Here is a 23,446-nt window from a genome sequence, read left to right as displayed (position 1 = left end):
TCTGAAACACCATCTTGTAATTGCTAAGCCAAAAACAGGGCATTTGGAAGAGCCATCTGCAGTATTCACACTGTACACCACAACAGACCCCTAAAAAGCACCCGCTACGCCATGTCAAATTCTCACAGCGCTCAATGCCAATAAGGAGACATATGTCTGGTTTCAATTAACATCCATCCTCGCCTTGACTACGATTCAGATTCTTTTTTTCTTCAGAAACACAATCATTAGTGAAGTGAAGGAAAAATGTTTATTGAATCCAGTCCAAAGAATCTCACACTGAATGTAGACTGAGATATTTTCCATATGTGGTCGTGTTAAGCGGTGCGGCGCGCGGTCAGGAGCGGTGAAGTCACGCGATCCTCTGGCCCCTCCCCACCTTCCTGTTCAGCATGCCCCACATGATGGTGTCGAAGGTCCCCTTGGCGATGAGGTAGTGGATGTGCACGGAGCTGGTCTGGCCGATTCTGTGGGCGCGGTCCTCCGCCTGCTTCATGTGGCCGGGGTTCCAGTAGAGCTCTGCGAACACCACGTGCGTGGCAGCGGTGAACGTCAGGCCCTGCGTGTGTGGCAGAGGGAGGAGCGCTGCCGTTATTCTCAGTCGGAGGGTTGCCGGTTCGATGCCCCACCCTGGGTGTGCCGAAGTGTCCCCCAGCAAAACGCCTAAGCCTCAACTCCCAATAAGCTGGTCGGTGCCTTGCATGGCAGCCAATGGCCGCTGGTGTGTGAGTGTGTGTGTGTGTGAATGGGTGAATAAGAGGCATTAATATAGCACTTTGGATAAAAGCGTTATATAAATGTCCATTTAACATTTACGGTCCTCGCGCTGAAGTAACGTCAAATCCTCACAGAACTGAAAAACAAGCTTATTTCACAATCACGCTCATTTAAAATGTATAAGTACTTTCTTAGCTTCAGATTGTGAAGATACCAAACATAAGACTCTGAGTGAAGGTGTTCATTATTGTAAGTTTGAGTCGGCAAACAAGATGAAGACATCACAGGGGCGTAAAATACTTTTGCAAGCCGGTCAATTTTATGTGCGTGCATATGCAGTATAATATAAAATAAGATGTCTTTCTGTAAAAACAAATTCATAAAAAAATAGATTACACAGGGAAAAGTACACTTAGGCACAAAAAGCATGAACTAAGAACATAGCCCTTGAAAGCTTGACTGACAAAAAGGTTGAAATATCCAACCAAGCATTTCCCATACATTTATATTTTCCCAGAAAAAAAAAAGAAAAAAAAAAACACTCTGCGGCACTTCTGCCATTCTGCAGTGCACATTTCCTTCAAAACCTATACTTTTCCCATTAAAATCAAGCACTCATTTCATGGGAAGTCTCACTGTCATTACTGCCAATGCTGTGCAAATAGAGCCCGGTCTTCCTGCTGAGTGATGCGTTAGCGAGGCGCTTTTCAGCTTCAGGGGCGTTGAGAAACCAGCGCAGGGCAGCCTGTTCTGGGACTCTGGGCTTTTAGCTCATTTCTTAGTCACTGTGTGTTTAAAAAAAAAAAAAAGAACTTGCATTCGAAAGTGCCAACAAGTTCTTGATTGACCGTGTGCACTAAGTGGTCATGAAGGACCAGGACTGCCTAAAGCGATGTTGGAGCTGGATACACGCACGGAGCAGCTCTTCTCTGGGTAATGACTGAGGAGACCTGACGAAGGCAGGACTGAGTTGTGTCACCGGGTAGAGCTGAGTCTTTTACTCCGGTGCGGCTGAATAGTTCTGCCCGAGTCGTTTTTAAACTTAGAGTTTGTGCAAACCGCGTCCACTAATTATTCACTCATCTGCATACGTGGCAGCTCTACGTATCCTGTATGCTCGCTTCGTAGAAATCTTTCACCTCTTTTATTCTCGAGACACTACTCAAATACCGCCTCTAAATTCCCTTTTGCGCCTTCATTTTATTTATTCATGCATTCCCACAATTTCGTATTTTGACTCCATTTAATTTAATTAAATATTTTATTTAAGCACATTGAATCCCTTGTTTAAAAAGACAGCATAAATGACGGTTATTATGATGATCCCGGCGCATACCTGTCCCGCAGCCTGAATACTGAGGACGGCCACCCGCGTTTCCGGATCATTCTGGAATTGGTGAACCAGGTGGATTCTCTCGGATGACGGGACGCTCCCATCGATTCGGATGTACCGCGCCTGAAAACATTAGGCAATCAAAATGAGTTTGAAAACAGAAAAACACAACACTCATTTATTAAGTGTGGTTGAATCCAGGCCATTTTGACACTTCAATCGTGAATGCCACTATCTACTATACTGTTCTCACTGTAATCATCAAACCATGACTAATCCTCTGACCGGAGACCTGTTCCACAAAGCAGGATTAAAGTTAGCCAGATAACAGCACAAAGTAAAACCCGGAACAGCTATTTTTAGATTTGAGTGGGGTCCTGGTTTTACTCTGTGCAGTTATCTGGCTAACTCAGTAATCACACTTTGTGGAACAGGCTGACTTGTTAGATATATTATATTTTAAAAAACTGCTGTCAATTGAACAATATTACCGCTATAGCCCACAACTTCACATATTAACAGCATGTCTATAAATCTAAATGAATATCACTGATGAGAAGCCCTTCAGCAAATCCAGGATTAGACTTTATGACCTTTCAAAGGGCGTTTGTTAGTCTCACCTCTTTCGTGTGCAGCTCAAAGACAAATCATTGCATTACCATTGAGAATGTTCGGGACTTCTGTTTTTAGTCTCGTTTGTGTTAATTGGAGAGGATGAATCCCAGAGTGTGACAATGTAGCGTTCACATGACGAGGTGTGATTGTGTGCAATTTGCCAGACACCACCCCCACCCCCCCCCACCCCTTCACATCCCTGGCATACTTCTAACGTGGCACTGCAACGATTCATTACCCGAGTGGAGGAACTATCTGAGAACTAATCTTGGAACCATGTCAGTAAGTTTCAATGCGAGTACATTTTGTGCTGGAGGTGTACGCGGAGCTGCTGGATGTGCATTCCTTTATTATTCACGATGAGCGAAATATACCCGAACACTCCGAAAGTTGTTTCACAACAAAACAATGGTCTTGTTTTCATATACAAGACAAAATATTGTGAATGCAAACAAACAGGTTGTGTGACACTGGGGTGGTGTGACACGTTAGCGTGCTTACTAGCGCCAGCGCAGGGTGTGTTTTCATGCCTGTCTGCAGTGTGAAGCCCGCTGACCTGGCCTGTCAATCACGCTGGAAGCGGAATCACGTCTTTCCACGTACCCAATCCCTAAGAAATGCCCCCACATTACCCTCCCGGAGCACGTTTCTGGGCCTGGTTTGGAGGGGCAGGATCCTGGTTCTGGAAGCTCCAGAGGCCCAAAACGGAGGATCGACCCGCATTAAGAGGATCCGCCATGGCAGAAAAGTGCGGCTCGTTTACGACCGAGTGAGGCTCAGCGTGTCCTTTGTAACGCGGGGGCCTGCAGAAATTCATCGCGGGGCCTTTTTTTCACGGCCGATGAGGAACGCAAGAGCGCAGGCAGGCGTTGGGTCAGGGGCGGGATCGGGTAAAGAGGAGTGGACAGCGCGGCGCCGGGGCGTTGGCGGGAGAAGCGGCGGTAATTACCTTGGCCTCGATGACGGCCTCGGTGCACGCCTGCAGCATGGTGAGGTGGTGCGCGAACACCAGGAACTTCAGCCTCTCGTTATCCAGCATCATTTTGATGTAGTCCTTCACGGCCCCCGCCTGCGGAAACACGCCAGCAAAGCGCCCGCTGATCACCTGACCCGCTCAAACGGGCGTGGCACGGCACACGCCCCGCTTACACCTGAGCGGTTTAGGGATCTGGTGAGGGGGGTACCTACTGCTGCCTCAAATCACACAGCCAATCCTGTACCTGTCACACGATGCTACGGCTACATGCTTCAGCAAGTTTGTGCCCATTTTGTTCTTTTAACTAACAAACCTTCAGGGAAACTAAAGGTACTATATTCTGCAGTACTTAATGTAGAAAAATGGACAGTGTAAACACAAATAGGCTAACATTGCTTCGACGTTCCAAAACTCTTACCTTCATTGCTCTCTGTCCCACTTTAGAAAGAAAGTTGCATAAACTATGGGCTACAGCTGCAGTTATTTTGGGCTTTTTTTTATTTTTAAAAGACACAAACACAAACAGTATATAGGACAGTTTACACTTACAGCTGGAGTGTCTCAGAGGAGACCAGCATTTTGACACCTGTGCAGCGCACTGCAATACCAACACAATAGCAACAGTGTTCCAACAGACTTCTGTTTAATTCGCATTCTATACCACGCTTTTTCCAAACATAAGAAAGAAAAATATGGAGGAGCCAAGTCAGAAGCAGCCTTCCATGAAAGCCCCTGCGTGCCCCTATACCACCCAGGGTAAATAAAGCAGGGTAAAGAAATATGGCTTTTTTTCCCCACCTTACTCCCATTTCATTAACCCCAGTAGCATCCTGCTTCAGAACGTGCAGGGGTTCTGGACCTGGTCTCTCTGTGCTGAACCAAGCACTGCTGGGAAATCTGCTCACTTACTGACTGATGTGGTGGAAACTTTATTTGCCCATTTATTCACTAAGCACACATCGACAGTGTATTAGCTCCCTTGGGCTGGGTTGCGGGGTGACGGAATCACTGCCATGAATAGGAATTCTGGGGATGTATTGTACAATAAGAGACCCTACTTCTTCAAGGGTGTCTACACATCAGAAATTAAGTACACATCATAAGTCCAGAATCACCAAAATTACCTCCTGCAGTTTTGAAATTGAAAACATTTCAGGGCTATTGCAGCTTGGTGACATTTTAACTTCAAGGCCATTATCAGCCAACATTACTTTGCCCAATAAAAAATGCCCAGATCACCTCTCAATTGAGTAACTGCTTTTTAGCTCTATTGATGTCATATGTCGTCTTTGTTACATGTTGTGCATGGCAATGTGTAGTAACGGTTGCTGTATACCCAGAGTAGGTGTTAAAATATAGGCATGTATAATCCTGTGGGAATGGCTATCAATTAAAAATAGCTGTAATTGTAATGAATGGCAATTGCATTAAGCTGAAGAAGGTGCAAGCCGAAACACGTTCATTGTGACTGCTGCCATTCAAAAATTAGAACAGCCTGTTACTCTGCGAGTGCTGGCCTTTATTTTATGGCCTTTAGTCTGCATAGCAACCATGGCCTGGACATGACAACACAGCAGGCCGCCATTTCAAACCCAGCAAATCCAATTTCAAACCCCAGATTAGTTAACTTCCCCCAAACGTCTTTTCTGGGTAAGGCAGGAAAAGGCATTAGCATATACATAATCTTCAATATACAATAATCTTCCATAAGATCTCATCTCAAACACACATAGAAATTCAACTGAGGCAGTTATGCCGAGTGCTGGTCCTGGCTCTGGGTTTTTATCAAACTCGAGTCTTTGTATTTGCTCTCTGGACACTGCAGATCTCAGCTAAGCTTTTGGTCACGTCTGCCGTGCATCATCATTTCTAGGCCACCTGATGCGGTGGATAACCGGGCTTCTTCACCGGGCAGCAGACACCAGTGTGCTCTCCGGCATTGCCACTGGTTACTCTCACACTGCATCTCAAAATACATGGGCTTGTATTCCATGAAAACCTATCCTAAACTTTGACTTATAAGTAATTGAAAACTTTCCTCACCTTTTCTTTTTCCTCACTGAGTTTTCAGTGTTTGCTGAATTCATCAAACTCTTTATGAAGAAAAAAAAAAAACATTGTTTCCTTTGGTTGTTAGTCACAATTAAGGACAAATGTCTACTGAATCCCAGCCATGGACTGTGCTTTTAATCTCCAAAGCCCTGTGTTGTTGTACACATTTATCATGCTAAATGTGCTCCAACTGCAAGTGCTTAATTACATATTCTGCACCTGTGTGCATCACGTTAATTAATGTTATGTTTTACCATTTACTACATGCCTTCTGCATTTCTGTTTTGCTTTATTTCTCTCCATTACAATCCCCAGTTCAATTCTGAGAGCTACAATACAATAGTTACAATATATACCCTTTCTGAGTTACAATATGTATGTATTTCTCAGTAGTGCACTGTTCAGAGTGGTAGCTTATCTACCGTATCTGAGTGGTAAACTCTTTTGTGAACCTTGATGAGGTGCACATGCGGAGGGACAGACCAGGTAGACTTTCTGAGCTGGTAGTTTGAGGGGAAAACTATTTCCCACAGGAAAGTCCAGTCCATGGGATCGTGAAGAACAGACCTCATTAGTGCTCAATATCCTGTGATTGGATAAGGCTTTGACCATTAATGTGTACCATCCCCATTATGTGCAGGTCAGGTCAAGTTCCAAAATACATATAGGAAGAACTATATGCAGAAATACTCTCACTTACTCACACACACACACTCTCACGCATGCACGCACACACACACGCACATGCAAACACACACACACACGCAAACACACATACGCACGCACACCCAAACACACTCACGCACGCATGCACGCACAGCGCTGAAGAGCGTATAAGCGAAACAGAATCGCTCTCCGCACAACCGCAACCTCAGAAACGGACGGGGGGAAATAATGACATTATCCAGACTTCAGCGTTCTTTGCTTTTCCCACCATCAGCGATTCTCCTCAACGCGCCACTGAACACCAACATCCCCACAGCTGCCGAGCGGCTGCCTGTCACCCCCGGCGACGGGGACGTTTCCGCGCGCTGTCCCGCCCGCCCACCCGACCGCCCGACCGCCCGTCGACACGGCGTCCACACCGCGCGCCGCTCGCAGGTGCGGTTCAGCGACGGTCCGCTGCTTCTAATTACCCAGCAGCGCCGCACGGTCAAAGGCACGACCTACCTCTGTTTCTGAAGGAGCGCAACTCATTCTTTCAGTACAGCCAGAGGTAAAGAGTGCAACTGCTGCCCAAAGCGGGCAATCTGTTCTCTCCTCTTAAATAATTCTACTTTTTTGTGCGCGGTCGGTCAGTCGCTCGCTTGCACACACACACACACATACATACATACATACATAGAGACACAGAGACACACACACGCACATACATAGAGACACAGAGACACACACACACACACACGCCCACATACACGCACAGAGACACACACACACACACAGCCCATGGGTAATTAGAGACAGATGTTGAGTATGGTAAAAATACACGCCCGTTTCGATTCGGTTGCTCGCCATTCCCACTTCAGAAGTGACACATGACGGGGGCCAGAAACTTGACGGTGTGCGCAAACTCTTTCTTTCCTGGCCTCCCAGCCTGGCCTCCCAGCCGAGCGCAAGTTGAGAAAAATCACAGAGGTGAAAATCGCAGACGTGAAATAATGAATAGGGCACGGACAGAGCAGTGACATCCTCCTTAACCTTCTAGAGTACACAAACCAGCACAGCTGGCCTCCCTCTGCACTCATCTCACACCGTCTAATTCCACAGATTATTAACAACAGGAAATATTTCAGAGATGCCTTTTTCCGCTTGAGGAATATATCTACATTGAGGAGGATACTGTCCTTCGTGACCTCAATAAACAGCTCAGAATTATTCAAACTGGTGCACCTGCTACACCTCTCAGCTGGACTGCGGTAATGCTTCAGCGTCTGGTTAAACAAACTTGTCCTTGAACGGTCTCCAACCGGTACGGACGGCAACTGCCAGCACACTTACAAAAACATGAAAATGAGACTGGTGCTCGCATGACTCCTTTGATTGCCAGCTATATTTATAATTAACTGCAAGGTCCTAACTTTAAATGATACGGAATATTTTAGCGGGTTTCGTATGCTTTACTCTTCGCCCCAGTTGGTCCGTCTACACGACGCTGCTTGTCACTGGAAAGTTGTGTAACTGCAGGTGAAGTTGTGCGGGAGGGAGGGATGGAGTGGGAGAGAGGCTGATGGCGCTGTCGCCCTGTCACTGCAGGCACTCACTGGCTTTGCGCTTCCGTGAGAGTAGGGGTGCTGTCAGCGAGACGGGGAGTGTGGAGATGTCAGTGTGGGAGCTAAGGGGACCGGAGGAAACGGGGAATGAAATCTCGCCGTCGTGTTCGGATCGTGCCGTCGGAGTTCACCGAGCGATCCAGCCCCAGAACCGCTCCTGGTTCAAGTCTGAGCTATGATGCAACCTGGAGGCCTAGATGAATCATCTCACGCTGCAGACCTGCATGTTAAACACACACATGCTAGGACTGTCTATTTAACCAGCTAGTTTATTACCCTGAGCTAATCTGTTCAACCACTATGACTATTTGTTCCAATAGACTCCCCTTTACCTTACCATTTAGACTCACTTTAAATATTGACACCAGTCCAGTCAATGGAGGATGGGCTCCATCTCTTCATCTGGTTCATACCATGATTTCTGTTTTTAATCTCACTTAACAAACTCAAACTCAGAACCATTTTGCTGCAAAGCCTTTTGTGACAGTATCTCTGTAGAAAGCTCCATACAAATAGCAGCGAGCTGAAATGAAAAGGGATGAAAATTGCGAGCACCCAGGTTATTTGCCTGTTTGAGCCTGATGTCAGAGGTGTTAAAAACGCTTCACATTTTCCCAGTTTCCAGCGCGCTGTTTTCTGAAAGTGGTATTAAAGTTGAGTTCTGGCGGGTTACCATGGAAACCGTCTCAGGGAGAAAAAGTTCCACCGCGGCGGAGAGCGCAGAGGAAGTTTGAGCGGAGCTGAGAAAACGAGCCGGGCTGCGGTTGTGCCTGTTGACACCTCTGTGGTGTACATTCGCATGCACCCCTGGAGGCTGTACCCATGGTGACAGTCTAGCGTTGGGCAAATGTGAAACAGGAGGCCCGTTGCCATGGTGAATTTCCCCTTCAGGCTCCTCGAATACCGCGGCACCATAGTAAGGAACAAAAAGTCACAACTGCTTCACCGGGAGAAAAAATATACAGGTTAGCAGCAGGCCTTAACCTAACAGCACCCACCACGGCTTGATTAAAATTTGCTTTCCAAATAAACAAAAATAATCTGTTATCTTTTAATGTCCCTATGCGTTCCCCCAACCCGTTAATTATTAATGAAGAAACAAATACACAGTCCAGATACTTTGCCATATAAAAGCCAGAAAACTCGTTTTTACTTTTATCGTTTCCAATTGGAAAGTTCTTCATTCTGTATTGTGTATATTACTAATTAATATTTATATAAATATTTTCTTACATAACATGAATGCCAATCTGTCATCTGAGAGTAAAATCAGGCAAATCTCATCTCGTTTTCTTCAGCAGAGAGTGGTGCCTCTGAAGACAGAGTGACAAGCCCCAGAGGACCAGGCAAGATAACCCGCAGGGATAGGCTGGAGGTGACAGCTGAAGTGGCGCCCGATTGGCTGGCCGGTGTACCTTGGCGATGGCCGTCTGTTTGTACATGCGTGTGATGAGCCCCATCACTTCCACGAAGGGGTTGTCGTCACTCCCAGAGCCCAGCTTCCGCATCAGCTTCTCCCATTCCTCGAAGCTGGCGTGCGCTTCCTAAGAGGGAAGAAACGGAGGAAGTCTGTTTCCTCCCCCCTTTTCGCTTTACGTTTTTTTTTCCTCTTTTTTTTTGTTTGAGCTATAAAGGGCAGGACAATTAATGGAACTGTGAATGGTGGCCTACTTTCCCCTCCGCTCGAGAAAGAAGGGAGGAGAAAAGGAAGAAAATTCCCAAAGACGCTCGTCCTCTCGTTCCGCAGAATGTCTAAGCTGGCTAGGTCGGTCACATGGCTCTCCCAATTATAGAACGCTTGTGACAACCTGGGGGCGAAGATGGAAACTCTCCGCACCAACATCATAAATCAAAGACAGATAGTTCGCTCTCAAGGTGAAACCCAAGGAGTATTTAGGGAAGTTAGAAAGTCAGGAATTACAGTGGAGGAATTAGGGCATGGAATACCGAGACTATACAAAAATCCACACTGTGGAAATGAAGCCAAAAAAGCTATGTGCTGTATACTGAACCTATTATTACACCAATATTACATTTATGTCTATCTGCTTAATGTGCATTGCTAAATTTTTTCATATTTAAATATTTAAAGAAAAAACGTGTCCCATCATTAGCTTTCAAAACAGGGAGAAGAAGTCAAAGTTATTACTTTCATGTGTAATTGCAGATGGGTCCATTATCACAATGCAGTTACGTTTCTCTTCGTTAGAAAGGAGGACGCGTTTGTGTATGTGCATTTCGGCATGCCTACACTGTATTTGTGTGTGTGTTTGCGTGTGACTCTGTGTGTGTGTGTGTGTGTGTGAGTGTGTGTGTGAGTGTGTGTGTGAATGTGTGTATGTGTGCAAGTTCAGCTCTGTGTGTGTGTGTGCGCAGTGACAGGCTGTGATTTATGGCAGGGGGAGGCAGGTGAGCAGTGTTTGAGGAGAGCGTGTGCTGACGGGGCTGTGTGGAGGAGCACACAGAACAATGGGCAGCCTGAGACAATGCTGTGTGCCCTGGCATAAATCACACACGCACACTAACTATTCACATACAACACACATGACCCAGTCTGCCATGTACCTCTGCTGCTTAATGTGTGCTTAAGACAAACCTGGAATCCTGCTGATGAGGGGGGTCTGATTTCATTTGTTTTAAAGAGCATTCAAAATCCAGCTTTTCTATTCTATCACACGTTCTCCTTTGTGTTCGACAAAGGTTTTTTATTATTTTTATTTTTTTACATGAATACATATGTCGCATTTTTCACATGACTGAAATCTCAGAAAATCTACCTGTCTGTCAAGTAATTATATCCAAATGTGAAAAGCGGCGCATTTCTTGTATATTTTAATGCACGTGCTGGGAGCCCGTGAACAGCTATTCAACGCAAACGATGAAACTGACGTTTTCGGGGCTTTGAAAAGGGAAAGCGAGAAAATGTCAGGAGCAAAGAAAGTGTGATAAAATGATAATTAGTGTTAATCTGATACCATTGCCTAGCAACAGACAGAGGGCAGTAATAATGAGGTAATGGGAATCTATATTTAGCGGCTCTGTGTCTGCACTCGGGGGGGGGGGGGGCGTACCTTGGCTCCCTCTTTGGGAAGGTCGAACGGGATGCGCTGGCGGATTTTGGGGGGGAGCTGGGTGAGGACCTGCGCTTTGAGCCGGCGGATCATGATCTCATTGAGCCGCTGGTGCAGCTCCTCCAGGTGGGACGCGCCTCGACAGTCCCACTGCCGACGGTTCCCAAAAAACCTGCGGGGGGGGGGGGTGAGGACAACATGACTTTAACCGCGAAACGCGACGTCCACCGTCCGGCTCGTGTCGCACCCGAACGGGACCCGTTCTCTCATTCGCTCCCGTGTTAACGACTTCACAAACAATCAATTATGATTAAATGCTATAATCAGCATTTCTCATTTTCTTATCCTCAGTCCACACTCCATACTCGTGTGTAAATAAGTGCATGTTTTAGGACTGGGCAACGTAGGTTCTGCCTTAACCTTGGAGCTTTGTTGCGGGAGCAATTCATTTTAAAAAGGAAGGTCCAAACTTACAAGCATCATAAAAAAAGAAAGAAAAAGAAAAGCTATTGGTTGGCCATTCTGTCATGTATATTAAATTACATCAAATGAATCAAACATGTACGCATATGTCCCCTCCTACAGTAACTGCTCAGTGCTTGACCTAGAATTTTTACAATTCAATTCTTTATCTGTTCAAGAGGTATAATCTAAACAAAATGCTTATGAGCAGCTCACAATTTATGATTCATATCAATCGAAACTGACTAATTGAACCATTAATCAAAACTCATCAAAGTATGGTTTACACAGCCACAAAAAAATATGACATTGGGATCCCCTGAAGACAACATGACATGCACTTTGTGCTTTCTACAATCCACCGACAAAACACAGGTGCACGCGTGCCACAAACTTACATATAATTCAATTAATGACATTCATCAATTAAAATAATTTACACCAGTTTTGCAGGTGTAGCCGTTTTATGAAGACCATGCTGATCACGGCTAAAGTACGTAATGTGATTTAGGTGATTGGCGAGGGGTGAGAAACGCAGGGCGCAGCAGTCACTCCCGCTAATAAGCGGCTAGTCTTCACCCCTGAATTCAGCCCAGGAGGGACCACAGCTGTTTCTTCCATCTGAAGATAACTCGGCTTCCTCTGCCACTGAGAGAGTTCAGCGTCGGTGCAATCTGATTCCGCCACGATTTCTAGCAGCGTTACGCGCTCTGTAATTTTAACTATAATATGATTTATTTAAACGCTTTCCGGTGCGTGAAACATCCGACTACACAAACAAGCATGTTGTTTAATGAATCGTTCCGACAGGCTTATAACATCATGGCAGAGCTAGTCCCTTAGATGTGACGTACCAAGACAATGGGAAAGAACACAGACTTCAAATTTCACTGCTTGCATTTTTTTACAACAAAATATACGTTTGATTTTTTAAGCGAATAGTCCATTGTTCTTATATGCTTCTGATGAGTAAAGATATTACTGAATAAGAATCTGTTGTTGATCATTAAGAAAATGTTTATAATGTAATTCAGTGCAATCTTAAGAGTGTGCATCTGCCCCTATATTGTTAGATGTAAGATATTGTTAAATAAAGAAAGATAAGTGTAGTTTCATCTCAAATACTCCAGATTTTAGATACAGTGCATATCTAAATATGCATATGCAGTATGTACTGTGCATAAGCATCCTTGCATGTATGAACTACATACATACAGATAATCAAACTTGCTGTCTTAATGAGTATGCAAACAACGATTCTGAGTTCATATTACTAATTAATTAAAAGGTTAGTTAAATAAAAGGGTAACTTATTTGCAGGTCAAAATAAATAAATCATAAAATATACCTTTCTACACACTTATGTGTTCACATGTTATATTCTATTTATACTGTTCAAGGACATCTGAAATATTCCATAGAGCAAAACAAGATTTTTTTAAAAACATGCATACCTACTTCCAAAGCTCATATGTTGACTACAATAACAATAAAAATACAAACAAATAAAATACATTTTTAGTTCATTAGGTACACCTGTACACCAGCTTGTTAATGCAAATATTTAATCAGCCAATCATGTGGCAGCTACTAAATGAATAAAAGCATGCAGACATGGTCAAGAGGTTCAGCTGTTTTTCAGACCAAATGTCAGAATGTGTAAGAAATGTCATCTAAGTTGGAGCCAGACAGGGTGGTTTGAGTATCTCAGAAACGGCTGATCTCCTGGGATTGTCAGGGACTGCAGTTTCAAAAACCATCTTGTGAGCAGCAGTTAGAAGTTTAATAAATACCTAATAAAGTGCTCACTGAGTGCATATTCAGGTGTTGTGATGTGAATTAAATGATCAGCTTTGTAAATATGGAAGATTAAATGAAATACCCAGGTCTATTTCATTACCAAAACTTCCAGCTCACACTTAAATAGTTTCAACTGCTTTTAAATCCCTCAGAGTTTCCAAGTTGAATCAAGAACTGATTGATGAATTATGTATTTATTCTAGATTAAATCACAGATCTCTTGATGGATCACATTCATTAATACTTGCTTGGAGTTACAAAACATACTGGAAATGTCAATCAATTTAACAGTGTAATCAAGCAATTACCTGGCCTGTTATGATATCATGTAATTTGTCAAATGGAAAGACTCACTGTGAGCAAACCTAATTTTTATAATATATCTATTCTCCATCTGGGAAAAAGATGCAAGTTATTAAAAACAGCTGAGAAAGACTGAACACCTGGATATAATGGAATGCAATCCATTGAAAAGTAACACCGGGTAAATGTACCTGTAATGGGCATTACAATATTGCTTGGCATAGTCTGACCATGTTCCGAATCTTCTGGGATACAGAGCATCAATCTGCATGAAAAGCTATAGAGAAAAGACAGTGGAAAAACAGCAGATTAGGAAAAACTGACACACAGAGATTCTTCAGCTATTGCAACGCCACTGAATTATCTCTGAAATGGAGAGAGAAAAGTTTTCACTGGAAAAGATAATCAGATATTGAGTCAGCTTCGAGCAGTCTGAAATATCAAATGTACTCTTCATTTCTATTTTTCTTTTTTAAGGGCGTGAAGACATGCATCTCACTCACACACACTCAAACCCATACACGCTCACTATTACACTCATACACATACACACTCAAACACTCACAATCACATTTAAAACACTCAGACTCAAAAACATACATACTCACACTCAAACACTCACACTCACACTCAAACACAAATGCACTCACACTCAGACTCAACCACATACACACTCACACTGAAAACACTCATTCAAACACTCACAATCACACTCGGACTCGGACTCGGACTCAAACACGCACACTCAAACACATACACACTCACACTCTTACACTCTGTCAGAATGCCAGCCAGTAAATTATTCCTGCTGCTGCAGATGACAGTCAGAGCCACTAAATGCAACACGGCTGATTCTCAAACTGGCTCTTTCAATGTATTTGCCCCTTACTGAATGAGCTGCAAGAAATAAGAGCTTTTCATATCTTAGAAGACCGATTCATTGCCGGTGACCATAATACCACTTCATTAGATGTTGGTAATGTCTGGACAATAACCAGAAATACATTTTTTGTCATTTGTAGCCACGTTGGCAGCCTCATCCTTATTTTGCTAAGAGAGGTGGACTATTTCAACCCGCAAATACGTACATGAAGGAAAGCACTCCTGTGGATGGTTAACTCCCATGTAGATCGGGAGAGAGATGCACTTAATAACACACATTACCAATGAACACGTTATTGGAAATTGAAATAAATAAATAAATGGTAATAAATGCCTTTTATCGTAGCATAAAAACTTTAAATTGAAGATCCCTGCACTTCAGAATTGAGGTTCAGGGAGGTTAAATAAATAAATGCCTATGAAATATGAAGGGCAGCAGATCAAAAACACACATGGCTCATTCCCAAAAAAAACCCTGCCAATTCTACCCCCCCCCCCTTCCTGCAAGATGCAATTTAAAACAGTTTGCAAAAAAAGAAAATCAATGGGTAAGACAGCTTTTGCCAACTGTCATGTGACTGCTCATGGAATTCAAATTTTATTACACTTTATAATGTTGCAGGATACTTGCAAATTGCACTTCTGTAATTATAGCAAAAGCATATGCAGTGTTAATTATGAAAAAAAGACTACGTCAATTCAGACTAAATATGGAATTTGAATAAACTGGGTATATCACAACGCGCCAGATCCCAGGGTTGATTTCATTAAAGAAAAATCTCAGAAGCAACACAAGACTGCCAACCGAACTGTTCACTGTAATATATAAAGACTTTGCATGTATTATAAATGATTTAAAAACTTAAAAGATCAGTCTATTTGTCACCCTCTTAAATTCATATGATCTAAACCCCCATTTTTAGTGCCTCACACAACAGATTTTAAAAAGCTGTAAAATTCCATGGGAATAAGAATTTTATGGAAATTTATCAAATACTTATTACTATTCGTTTCTGTTATCCGAGTTTTACATTTCAAACAAGTATCTTAATATTCAGATATTCATTTACATCCCAAGAGTCAGTGCACCAAAACGCTCACCCTACAGCTCTAGGGACTCTGATAAGGCAGGGCTGGGGAACTGGCTACTTTCATCCGCGAGATGTTATAACAGGCAAAAAAACCCTTCTGGTCTCACCGAAAGGTTTACCTGCTCAGCTCGTGTTGAGCTGCTGATGTCAACTTCAGCGGGCCTGAGACGTGTAATAGTAATGGGTCCAAATAACTAAAATAATCTGACCGCGTGGATGACAATGCAGGATGACCGAGTGGACGGTACGCTACGGGCTACGTCACCGAGACCGCACACGCACGGACGCGTTCACCGGGTCTCAAAAGGAAAGGTGAAGAGTGACGCAATTCAATCACATCGCAATCACATCCCCATAGTGATCTTCAGCTACTGCAAAGTTCTCAGAGCATGCCATCCTATGCAAATACAATGTACAAATATTTAAACATGAACTTTTAGGTAACACAATTGCAAACAAGGTTTAAGTGTTTTAAGTAAAATGTATACATGCATCTTATTTATAAATAGTCTAACATACAATGCATTACAATAGAATTTAATAATACCGTATTTAGATTTAACATATTTTTTTGTCTGAATTATACCATTAGTTACTTCAATCACTATGACGAAAAAGAAAAATCACCTTATTACCCTGGTAATTCATTCATCACCACGGTGATCACATGAACATCACATCCTAATTCCCCCACCCATACATACATAGTTGCACTGTTTGAGAATGTAAATAATTCCACAGTGAGCCGGGATGGCTAGCCCCTCTCCGACAGCAGGCGCGCGGATGTAAACATCACCTCTTCAGGCCGCCCCAGCGCCGGGGTGCCTGTCAGCAGCAGGGCCCTGCGAGCCTTCTGGATCAGGGGCACCAGGAGCTTGCTGCGGGCCGCGTTCCTGGACTTCAGGTAATGGGACTCGTCCACCACCACCACCCTGAAGTCCTGCCTGGCGAGGGCCCCCACCAGCACCTGGGCGTCTGTGGTGAGCAGCCCATACCCCAGAATAGTGACCTTACTGCTGCCGATGCCCCTGTGAGACGGCGGAGCTGAATTAGTGCCTGAGTACATTTACAGCCGCACGGTAAGCAGTATTTTTACTGTACGGAATTGGTGAGCACTCGTTACCCTTTAGTGGTAGGAAAATGCCAAGCATTTTTGGGCTGAATGGCTTGTTCTCGTCATTATGTTATGTCAATATGTAAATTTGAGCATTTGGCAGGATTCGCTCGCTGTTGGGAGAATGAAGGCGATGCAGTTCTCAGCATAAAGTAGGGAACTGTTGGAATTACTGCGCTTTCCATTCCAGCATGCAACTAAAATTCATATTAAATGTTACCATGACAGCGATAGGCAGGTCAGCTAGAGGAAGATTTCTATGGCAACAACAACACTCCTCCAATATGTGCAATTCCGTCTTTAGAACCAATTTTCATGTTTTAGACACTGTAATTACCTGGACCAATCAAAGACAAGCAGCTACCTGAGATTTCCTACCAATGTATTTTCTTTTAACAGGCAGTTCAATCAGAAACCGCATTTGCCAGTGCTGTAAGCACGATTTATACATGTAAACCCTGAAATTCGCATCATACTCGAAAAGGCACTTTTCAGGCGGTTTCAGTAATACTACATGAAATCATCCTCGAAATTATACCAAAAGGATAGGATAGGGAGTATATATCATTAAACCCTCTTAAGTTGTTATACATCTCTTGCTGGGGCTGTGGATTCAACACTCTGAGACAAGCCTTCATATTGCTCAGCCAATGGCAGGAGGAGAGTGTCAGATGTTTTCTGGGGGTTTTCTGCTGTCTGAGGATTTGTCTCAGGCACACGGTTTCCCACCGGACCCCACAAAACAATTTCCTCATGTAGCCAAACATGGCAACACAGGCCTGTGTGCATCAGAGTCATAAAATATTTACCAGCCCATGACAAGAGACCAGGCCCATTCTTTCCTTTAAAGAAATCGTCGTGAAAAAATGGGGTTGGTATAAATTTCTCATGAGCCAGCGGTGGCAGTGGTTTCGATGCTAATGTCGCACCTATTTTGTGACAACAGGAGATCGTGGCTGCGCGGTAACTTTTCAGGACAGGGAAGTGAATGAGAACAGGAGAGAGAGATCCGCGACACTTAATTCACCCTTTCCGCTCCTTTTACGTGAGCGCACACATTCCGCATTGTTTAGGACCAGGGCATTACCGTCTCCACATCCTCACCAGTCAGACGACGGTGACAATAACACGCGCTGCATTGAGATGCTAATTCAGCCCGGCACCAACGCTCTGGCAATGTAAGCGCTACGTGTTACCCCCACCGCTCTGCGTACCATTCCTCCCATACCGCGTCGGATTCCAGGGCTATTTATTTTGAGTGCTTGTTAACATGCTTACACAACACACAATAAATCTATTACGGCATATACAGCAATACATTTACAAGTTAAGAAGGCTGGTGGCATACTGGGAAATAGCTGGATTTGCATTTGCATTTGCATGGGAATAGTCTGGCAATACTAATTGAAATGCATTCAAGTAAGCATTTAACCATCTAGGAATAAGGAAGTATAACAAATGAAACGAATAATAATCATATAATTAAAATAATAGTTGAATTGTTTTCCCAAGAATATGTTTAACCCGTTAAGTGGCGAAATTGGACTGTTTAAATGGGGACACTTACGAGACGTCCATCTTGTTCTCCACTAGGTTAATGTCACCTGGGTTCAGCTCAGGGATCCACTTTTCCATCTCCTCAATCCAGGGGTACTTGAGAGAGGAAGGGACTACAATGAGCAGGGGCCACTCCTTCCTGTACAAGTAGGCCACTGAGATAGCCTGGACCGTCTTTCCAAGCCCCATCTGTGAAACCATCAGTCAGTCAGTCAGTCAATCAATCAATCAATCAAAAAAAACAATCAAATCATAAAAGAAATTACCAGTTTTTATAATCTTTTTTTCATAAGGTTCTCTTGTTCCACTAGAACTGAAAAAGTGAATGGTCCACCAAACAATGCACAGTAAGTTTTAAATCAAAGATCCCCAAGGGGAATTTATGACATTTCTTTGACACATTTATAAAGATTCTCCTTTGAAGAATTTGTTAACCATAAAGCCAGCATTTTGTTTCAGAGCGTGTTGTTCAAGAGAAGTCGTGTTGACAGAATGTTGCCGATGAATGCTAATAAATTATTGATTTTACATTGGACGACTTAAATTATAAGCACAGAAATCATGCATAAAATTTTTGTTTGTTCTTACCTCATCCGCAATCATACACCTGAGAAAAACAAAAATAAATGTTTGATGCATATAAAGCACACATTAATAAAGAATATACTTCCATCTAAAACTATCATTTTGACAATCCAATTAAATGCAATGCAATTAAAAAAACAGCTGAAGCAAATATCTAAATTCTGTCAAAACATGCACAGTATTACCAGTACCCAGAACCCACCACATAGATCTGAATCAGTGAACTGATTAATACATTAATACTGATTAATACATTAGGTGGTTAATTTTTTTCCATTAGCTGAACTAATCATTAGATTATTCAGGAGTAATTTGATCAATGTTAAGTGCTGGCACTTTAGCAGTCAGGTGGATTGTTGGAAGCTTGCCCGTATTTTCACTGAGCTAGGTTAGTAACAATAGCTATGATGATCCTTTACTTACAGCTGACAATGTAAACTAGTCACACTACACCGAAACACAAAGGTCCAGACACTGCACCATTTTATATGCACCTCACTTATGACCAAAATGTAAATTCCCCTTTCGGGGTTAGTGTCCCTCCATATTTGGACAGAAGCAAACCGAACGCTTGCAGCCTTAATTACCCAGACGGTGATCAGAGAGCAGGGGATTAGGGACCAGAAGTAACTGGACAAATTTTCATAAATTTAAATAAAGCTATCATATTTAGTACTTGGATGCAAATATTTTGCATTCAACAACTGCCTGAAGCCTGCAGATAGATATCACTAGAAGCCGTGTATCATCCCCTGGCGATGCTCTGCCAGTCTTACGCAGCAATTCCTGTTTGTTTCAAGTGCTTTCTGTCTTTGCCCAGGGCATCACTCACACTTTCAATCATTTTGGTACAGGTTAATATCTCATCACATATATCCATAACGCCATAATTCCTGACCTCAATAGGTTTTTTGTACTTTTTGTATTGCGACCAAGTCATTCTGTCCTTGAGGCTTACCAGTGGCGAAGCACCCTGAAGTAATTCTTGGGTAGTCCTCTCCAACACATCTACACCTACAGTACATCCTTCTACACAATTAAAATAATTATTTTAGTCGTCCACTACAGTGGTCGTCAGTGGTCTACTTGGTTATTTGCCATTGCTGAGCTAACCAGTGTATTCTTCCTTCTTAACAATGTACCAGCTTATTTCAACACACCCAATGTTTTTGCTACATCTCTGATGGACTAATGTTTATGTGTCAGCTTCACGATGGCCTGCTTTATTTGCATTGACACTTTGGTCCTCATGTGGAGAGACAGCAACAGACTCCAAATGCAAATATCTCACCTAAAATCACCTCTCTAGCTTTCTTCTGCATGAACTAATGAGGCAATGACACACAGCTGGCCAAGAAACACCAAAGCAGCTAATTGTCCAATTACTTCTGCTAAAAGGGGGACTATGTATAAAAATGGCTGCAACTAAATAATATGGATGCAAATACCCTCAATTAAAGCTACCCGTCAGCAATTTAACCATATGTATATTCATTGTTTTATTTCAAATTGAATGCGCTGGAGCAAAAACAACATAACTGTTTTCATCACACTCATCAAGATCTACATTGAGCGAAGACTGCGATCAACTCGCCAGCTAGCTAGCTATACCAACAATTGCACAGCAATGATCTCATAGAAACATGTCCATGCATACAGTATATACAATTTTAAGCATATATTGTACATACTGTAAATTAAATGTACAATTGCCTATTTAAAAGCAAAGGTACATGTAGTACAATAGCAGTTAAGCCTTGTTTAATGACCTTCATACAGTCAATTGTGACATATTATTATTTTCCAATGGCACATCAATTAATTCTAGAACCCTGGAATAATTAATAGACCATAAAGGGAAAGAGCAGAGTGTAATACCAGACAATGGTAATGGAAGTTTGTTTTGAGGCTGTAAAGTTGTAAGTTGTGGCTCAAATTAAAAGGCAAACTGTTCACTTAACATTCACAGTGACTTTAAATATTAATAAGTATTGTCCCCAATGTGTCAAATATTTCCCAACAAACACCTTAACAAAGGAAATAACGTATTCACCTCTTCCCGTTAAGTTAGGCTAACACCAAATAACTGTAATCCATGTTAAGGTTAATTAAATGACAGAGAAAGAAAGCAATCTTGAGTGAGATTTCCTTTCTGAACTTCTGAATCCAATCAGAACAGAATGGTAAATGTCACCTTGTTCTCATATTTGAGTGTGCATTTGCTTTTTTTTCTCCCATAAAACTTAATTTCAGATACTAATGAGAAAAATCTATTTGAAACAACCATCAGGTTTGTCAGTTCCAAGTCTGCTTTATTGCAGGCATTTTTAATAAAGCAAGATTTACAGAATTGTGTTTGCCCCTGAATAAAATCACTCCATGTGCACGGCAAGTAAGCCCAGGACACCTCCGGAAGAAGAACCTGTCAGCAGCGTGTTGGATGGCGTCTCACAGAGAGTGGGTGAAATGAAAGCAGAAAACTTTTAAACCACTCGGGGAGAGGCACACATGGCACAAAACTGAACAATATTCACTGGTTTCAGGAAGAGTCCCGAGGACATGAGAGAACATTTTAACATATTCCTTTGAAAAATACATGATTATGTGAGAAAAGGAAAAGCCAGTTATTCCTGTTACATTTATTTACAGTCTGCGCTGATCATTAACAATTTATCATTTCCAATAATTAATAGGAAAGAGTACAGTGCATTAACAGACAAGAATCCCTTTATGACACACACTCGTGGGACCGGGAGAGTAGGTAATACGGTATAAATGGATGATATTGGTAATTACTCAAATATAAAACCCTGTTGATCAGAAATGTGGCCATTTTGACTGTGGCAGCCTTTCTTTCATGGCATGTTACCCATAGTCGGAAAAATGACACATTTGGGAATACGGAGACGTGTGCATTTTCCTGTGAGGGGACTGACACCTCCTCAATTAATCACATTCAAATGACTGCAGGAAGACTGGGCAGATATGGGACCGCAGGCCAATGACAGCTGCCTGCCAGATCTCCTTCTCTCGTTCTCTCACTCTCTCTCTCTTGTTCTCTCTCGTTCGCTCGCTCTCTCTCTCTCTCTCTCTCTCTCTCTCTCAACCCATACTTCTCCTCCAATTAATGCAGCCATAGAACCTCTGCTCTCTCTAAGGCATGTTCTGGGCCATTCTGTCCGCTATCCATTTCATCTGACGTGAACACTACTGTACCTAAGGAACGTGTCTCGGACCGTATTGTCCTGAGTGATAGACACGAGAGAACAGAACATTTAAATAGAAAATGCACTAATATGTAAAAACTTTTTAAAATCATTTGAGACCTAGTACTTTTTTGCTCCCCTTACATTAATTTAAAGTTGACTGTAATTATTATCTATTCATAGTCAGTGATAAGATTAGAGTGGATGAGAAACTATACAAGTGGATTGTCTCATTCTCGGTTCTAGAAATTAGAGGTTTGATGACTTCTAATCCTCGAAGCATTAATTTCTTTTGTAGTTTTAATTTGGACAGAAACTCATCTCTCTAGAGGACCCATGATGCAAATTTGTACAATTACTGCGCTGTTGAGATAAAGGGCCGATAAAGCTGGTGGTTGTTACAGGCTGACAAACACTCAAGCATGCATTGCAACACCTGACCTGACCCTTAAGTGAAAACTCTCCCCTGAAGATCTCGGCATATCATCAGCAGGTTGTTCATTTTCAATTAAAATCAACACCCGAGCCTCAGTCATTCACAAAATCCTTCAGCCGACAAATGACATTGTCGAAGATCTTCATTAACATTAGTCTTTTTCTCCTTTTTTGGCTTCGCAGGGATCGGCAAATCAAACTTGACAGTTTTATTAGCTCCCTTTGCCTGGGTTGCAACCTTGGCCCGTTCCATTTTACTCAAAAGTGCTTCACTCACCCCACCTTTAAAGTTGTCCTGAGCACAGAGGTTGGGCTGGTTTGATGGCCTGTGTGTGTGTATGCGTGTGTGTGTCTGTGTGCTTCTTTTCTCTCAGCTTGATGGATGTGATTAATGTCCTCCTTGCCACTGATGTTTTTTAATTGCGTTGGCATCCGTTCTCCTGTCGTCCTACAGAAGCACGCTGGGCGAGGCTCAGTCAGGTGCTGGCCGTTTCTCCGCGCATTAATCACTCGTTTTCATACGGCCTGACTCGCGGCAGACGGCTCGCTTCCCAGCGGATGCTCTTCCGCCGTTGCTTAACAACGGCGCAGAAAACTTTTTCAACATGTTTTCTTCTGACTCCCTGGAGGCTAGAGGTTGGCAAACGTAATGCTTCTCAGGACGTTCGTGGTGATTATTATTACACAGTACTAGTAATCAATTCATGTCTGCTTCTGTCCTTGCCAAATTTCAGGTATAATTGTATTGTACATGAGAGGCCTGAAGGGGTAATATTGGAGCAGCCAAACCCATATAAAATTAGGTCTGCAGTAGGGTCGGGTTGATGACCGTTTCATTAGAAGATGCAAGATAATGATGCTTAATTGCAACTATCAAGAGCAGCTGGTGCAGTTAGCTGCTAGTCAATAATGGTTTAATCTCGGTTTGATTATTATGATTATTACTTTTATTACTATTATTATTAGGGAAAAGCTAG

The 23,446-nt window shown here is 42.8% G+C and overlaps 1 protein-coding gene across 1 annotated transcript in view; it reads right to left on the bottom strand.

Moving 5' to 3' along the window:
• Nucleotides 1-23,446, bottom strand: part of zranb3 (zinc finger, RAN-binding domain containing 3) — a 61,718-nt gene that overhangs the window by 31,503 nt on the left and 6,769 nt on the right. The window contains exons 3-11 of the mRNA XM_061226460.1: nt 18,832-18,850; nt 18,254-18,432; nt 16,369-16,600; nt 13,791-13,876; nt 11,035-11,206; nt 9,379-9,507; nt 3,615-3,734; nt 2,054-2,173; nt 380-559 (exon numbers count right to left, since the gene is read on the bottom strand). Of these exons, the coding sequence (XP_061082444.1) occupies nt 380-559; nt 2,054-2,173; nt 3,615-3,734; nt 9,379-9,507; nt 11,035-11,206; nt 13,791-13,876; nt 16,369-16,600; nt 18,254-18,432; nt 18,832-18,850 (1,237 nt within the window). The remainder of the gene's footprint in view (nt 1-379; nt 560-2,053; nt 2,174-3,614; nt 3,735-9,378; nt 9,508-11,034; nt 11,207-13,790; nt 13,877-16,368; nt 16,601-18,253; nt 18,433-18,831; nt 18,851-23,446) is intronic.

Source organism: Conger conger, chromosome 17, assembly GCF_963514075.1.
Source record: "Conger conger chromosome 17, fConCon1.1, whole genome shotgun sequence".
In the NCBI taxonomy this organism is placed as follows: domain Eukaryota; kingdom Metazoa; phylum Chordata; class Actinopteri; order Anguilliformes; family Congridae; genus Conger; species Conger conger.
This window is presented reverse-complemented; position numbering and strand designations above follow the sequence as displayed.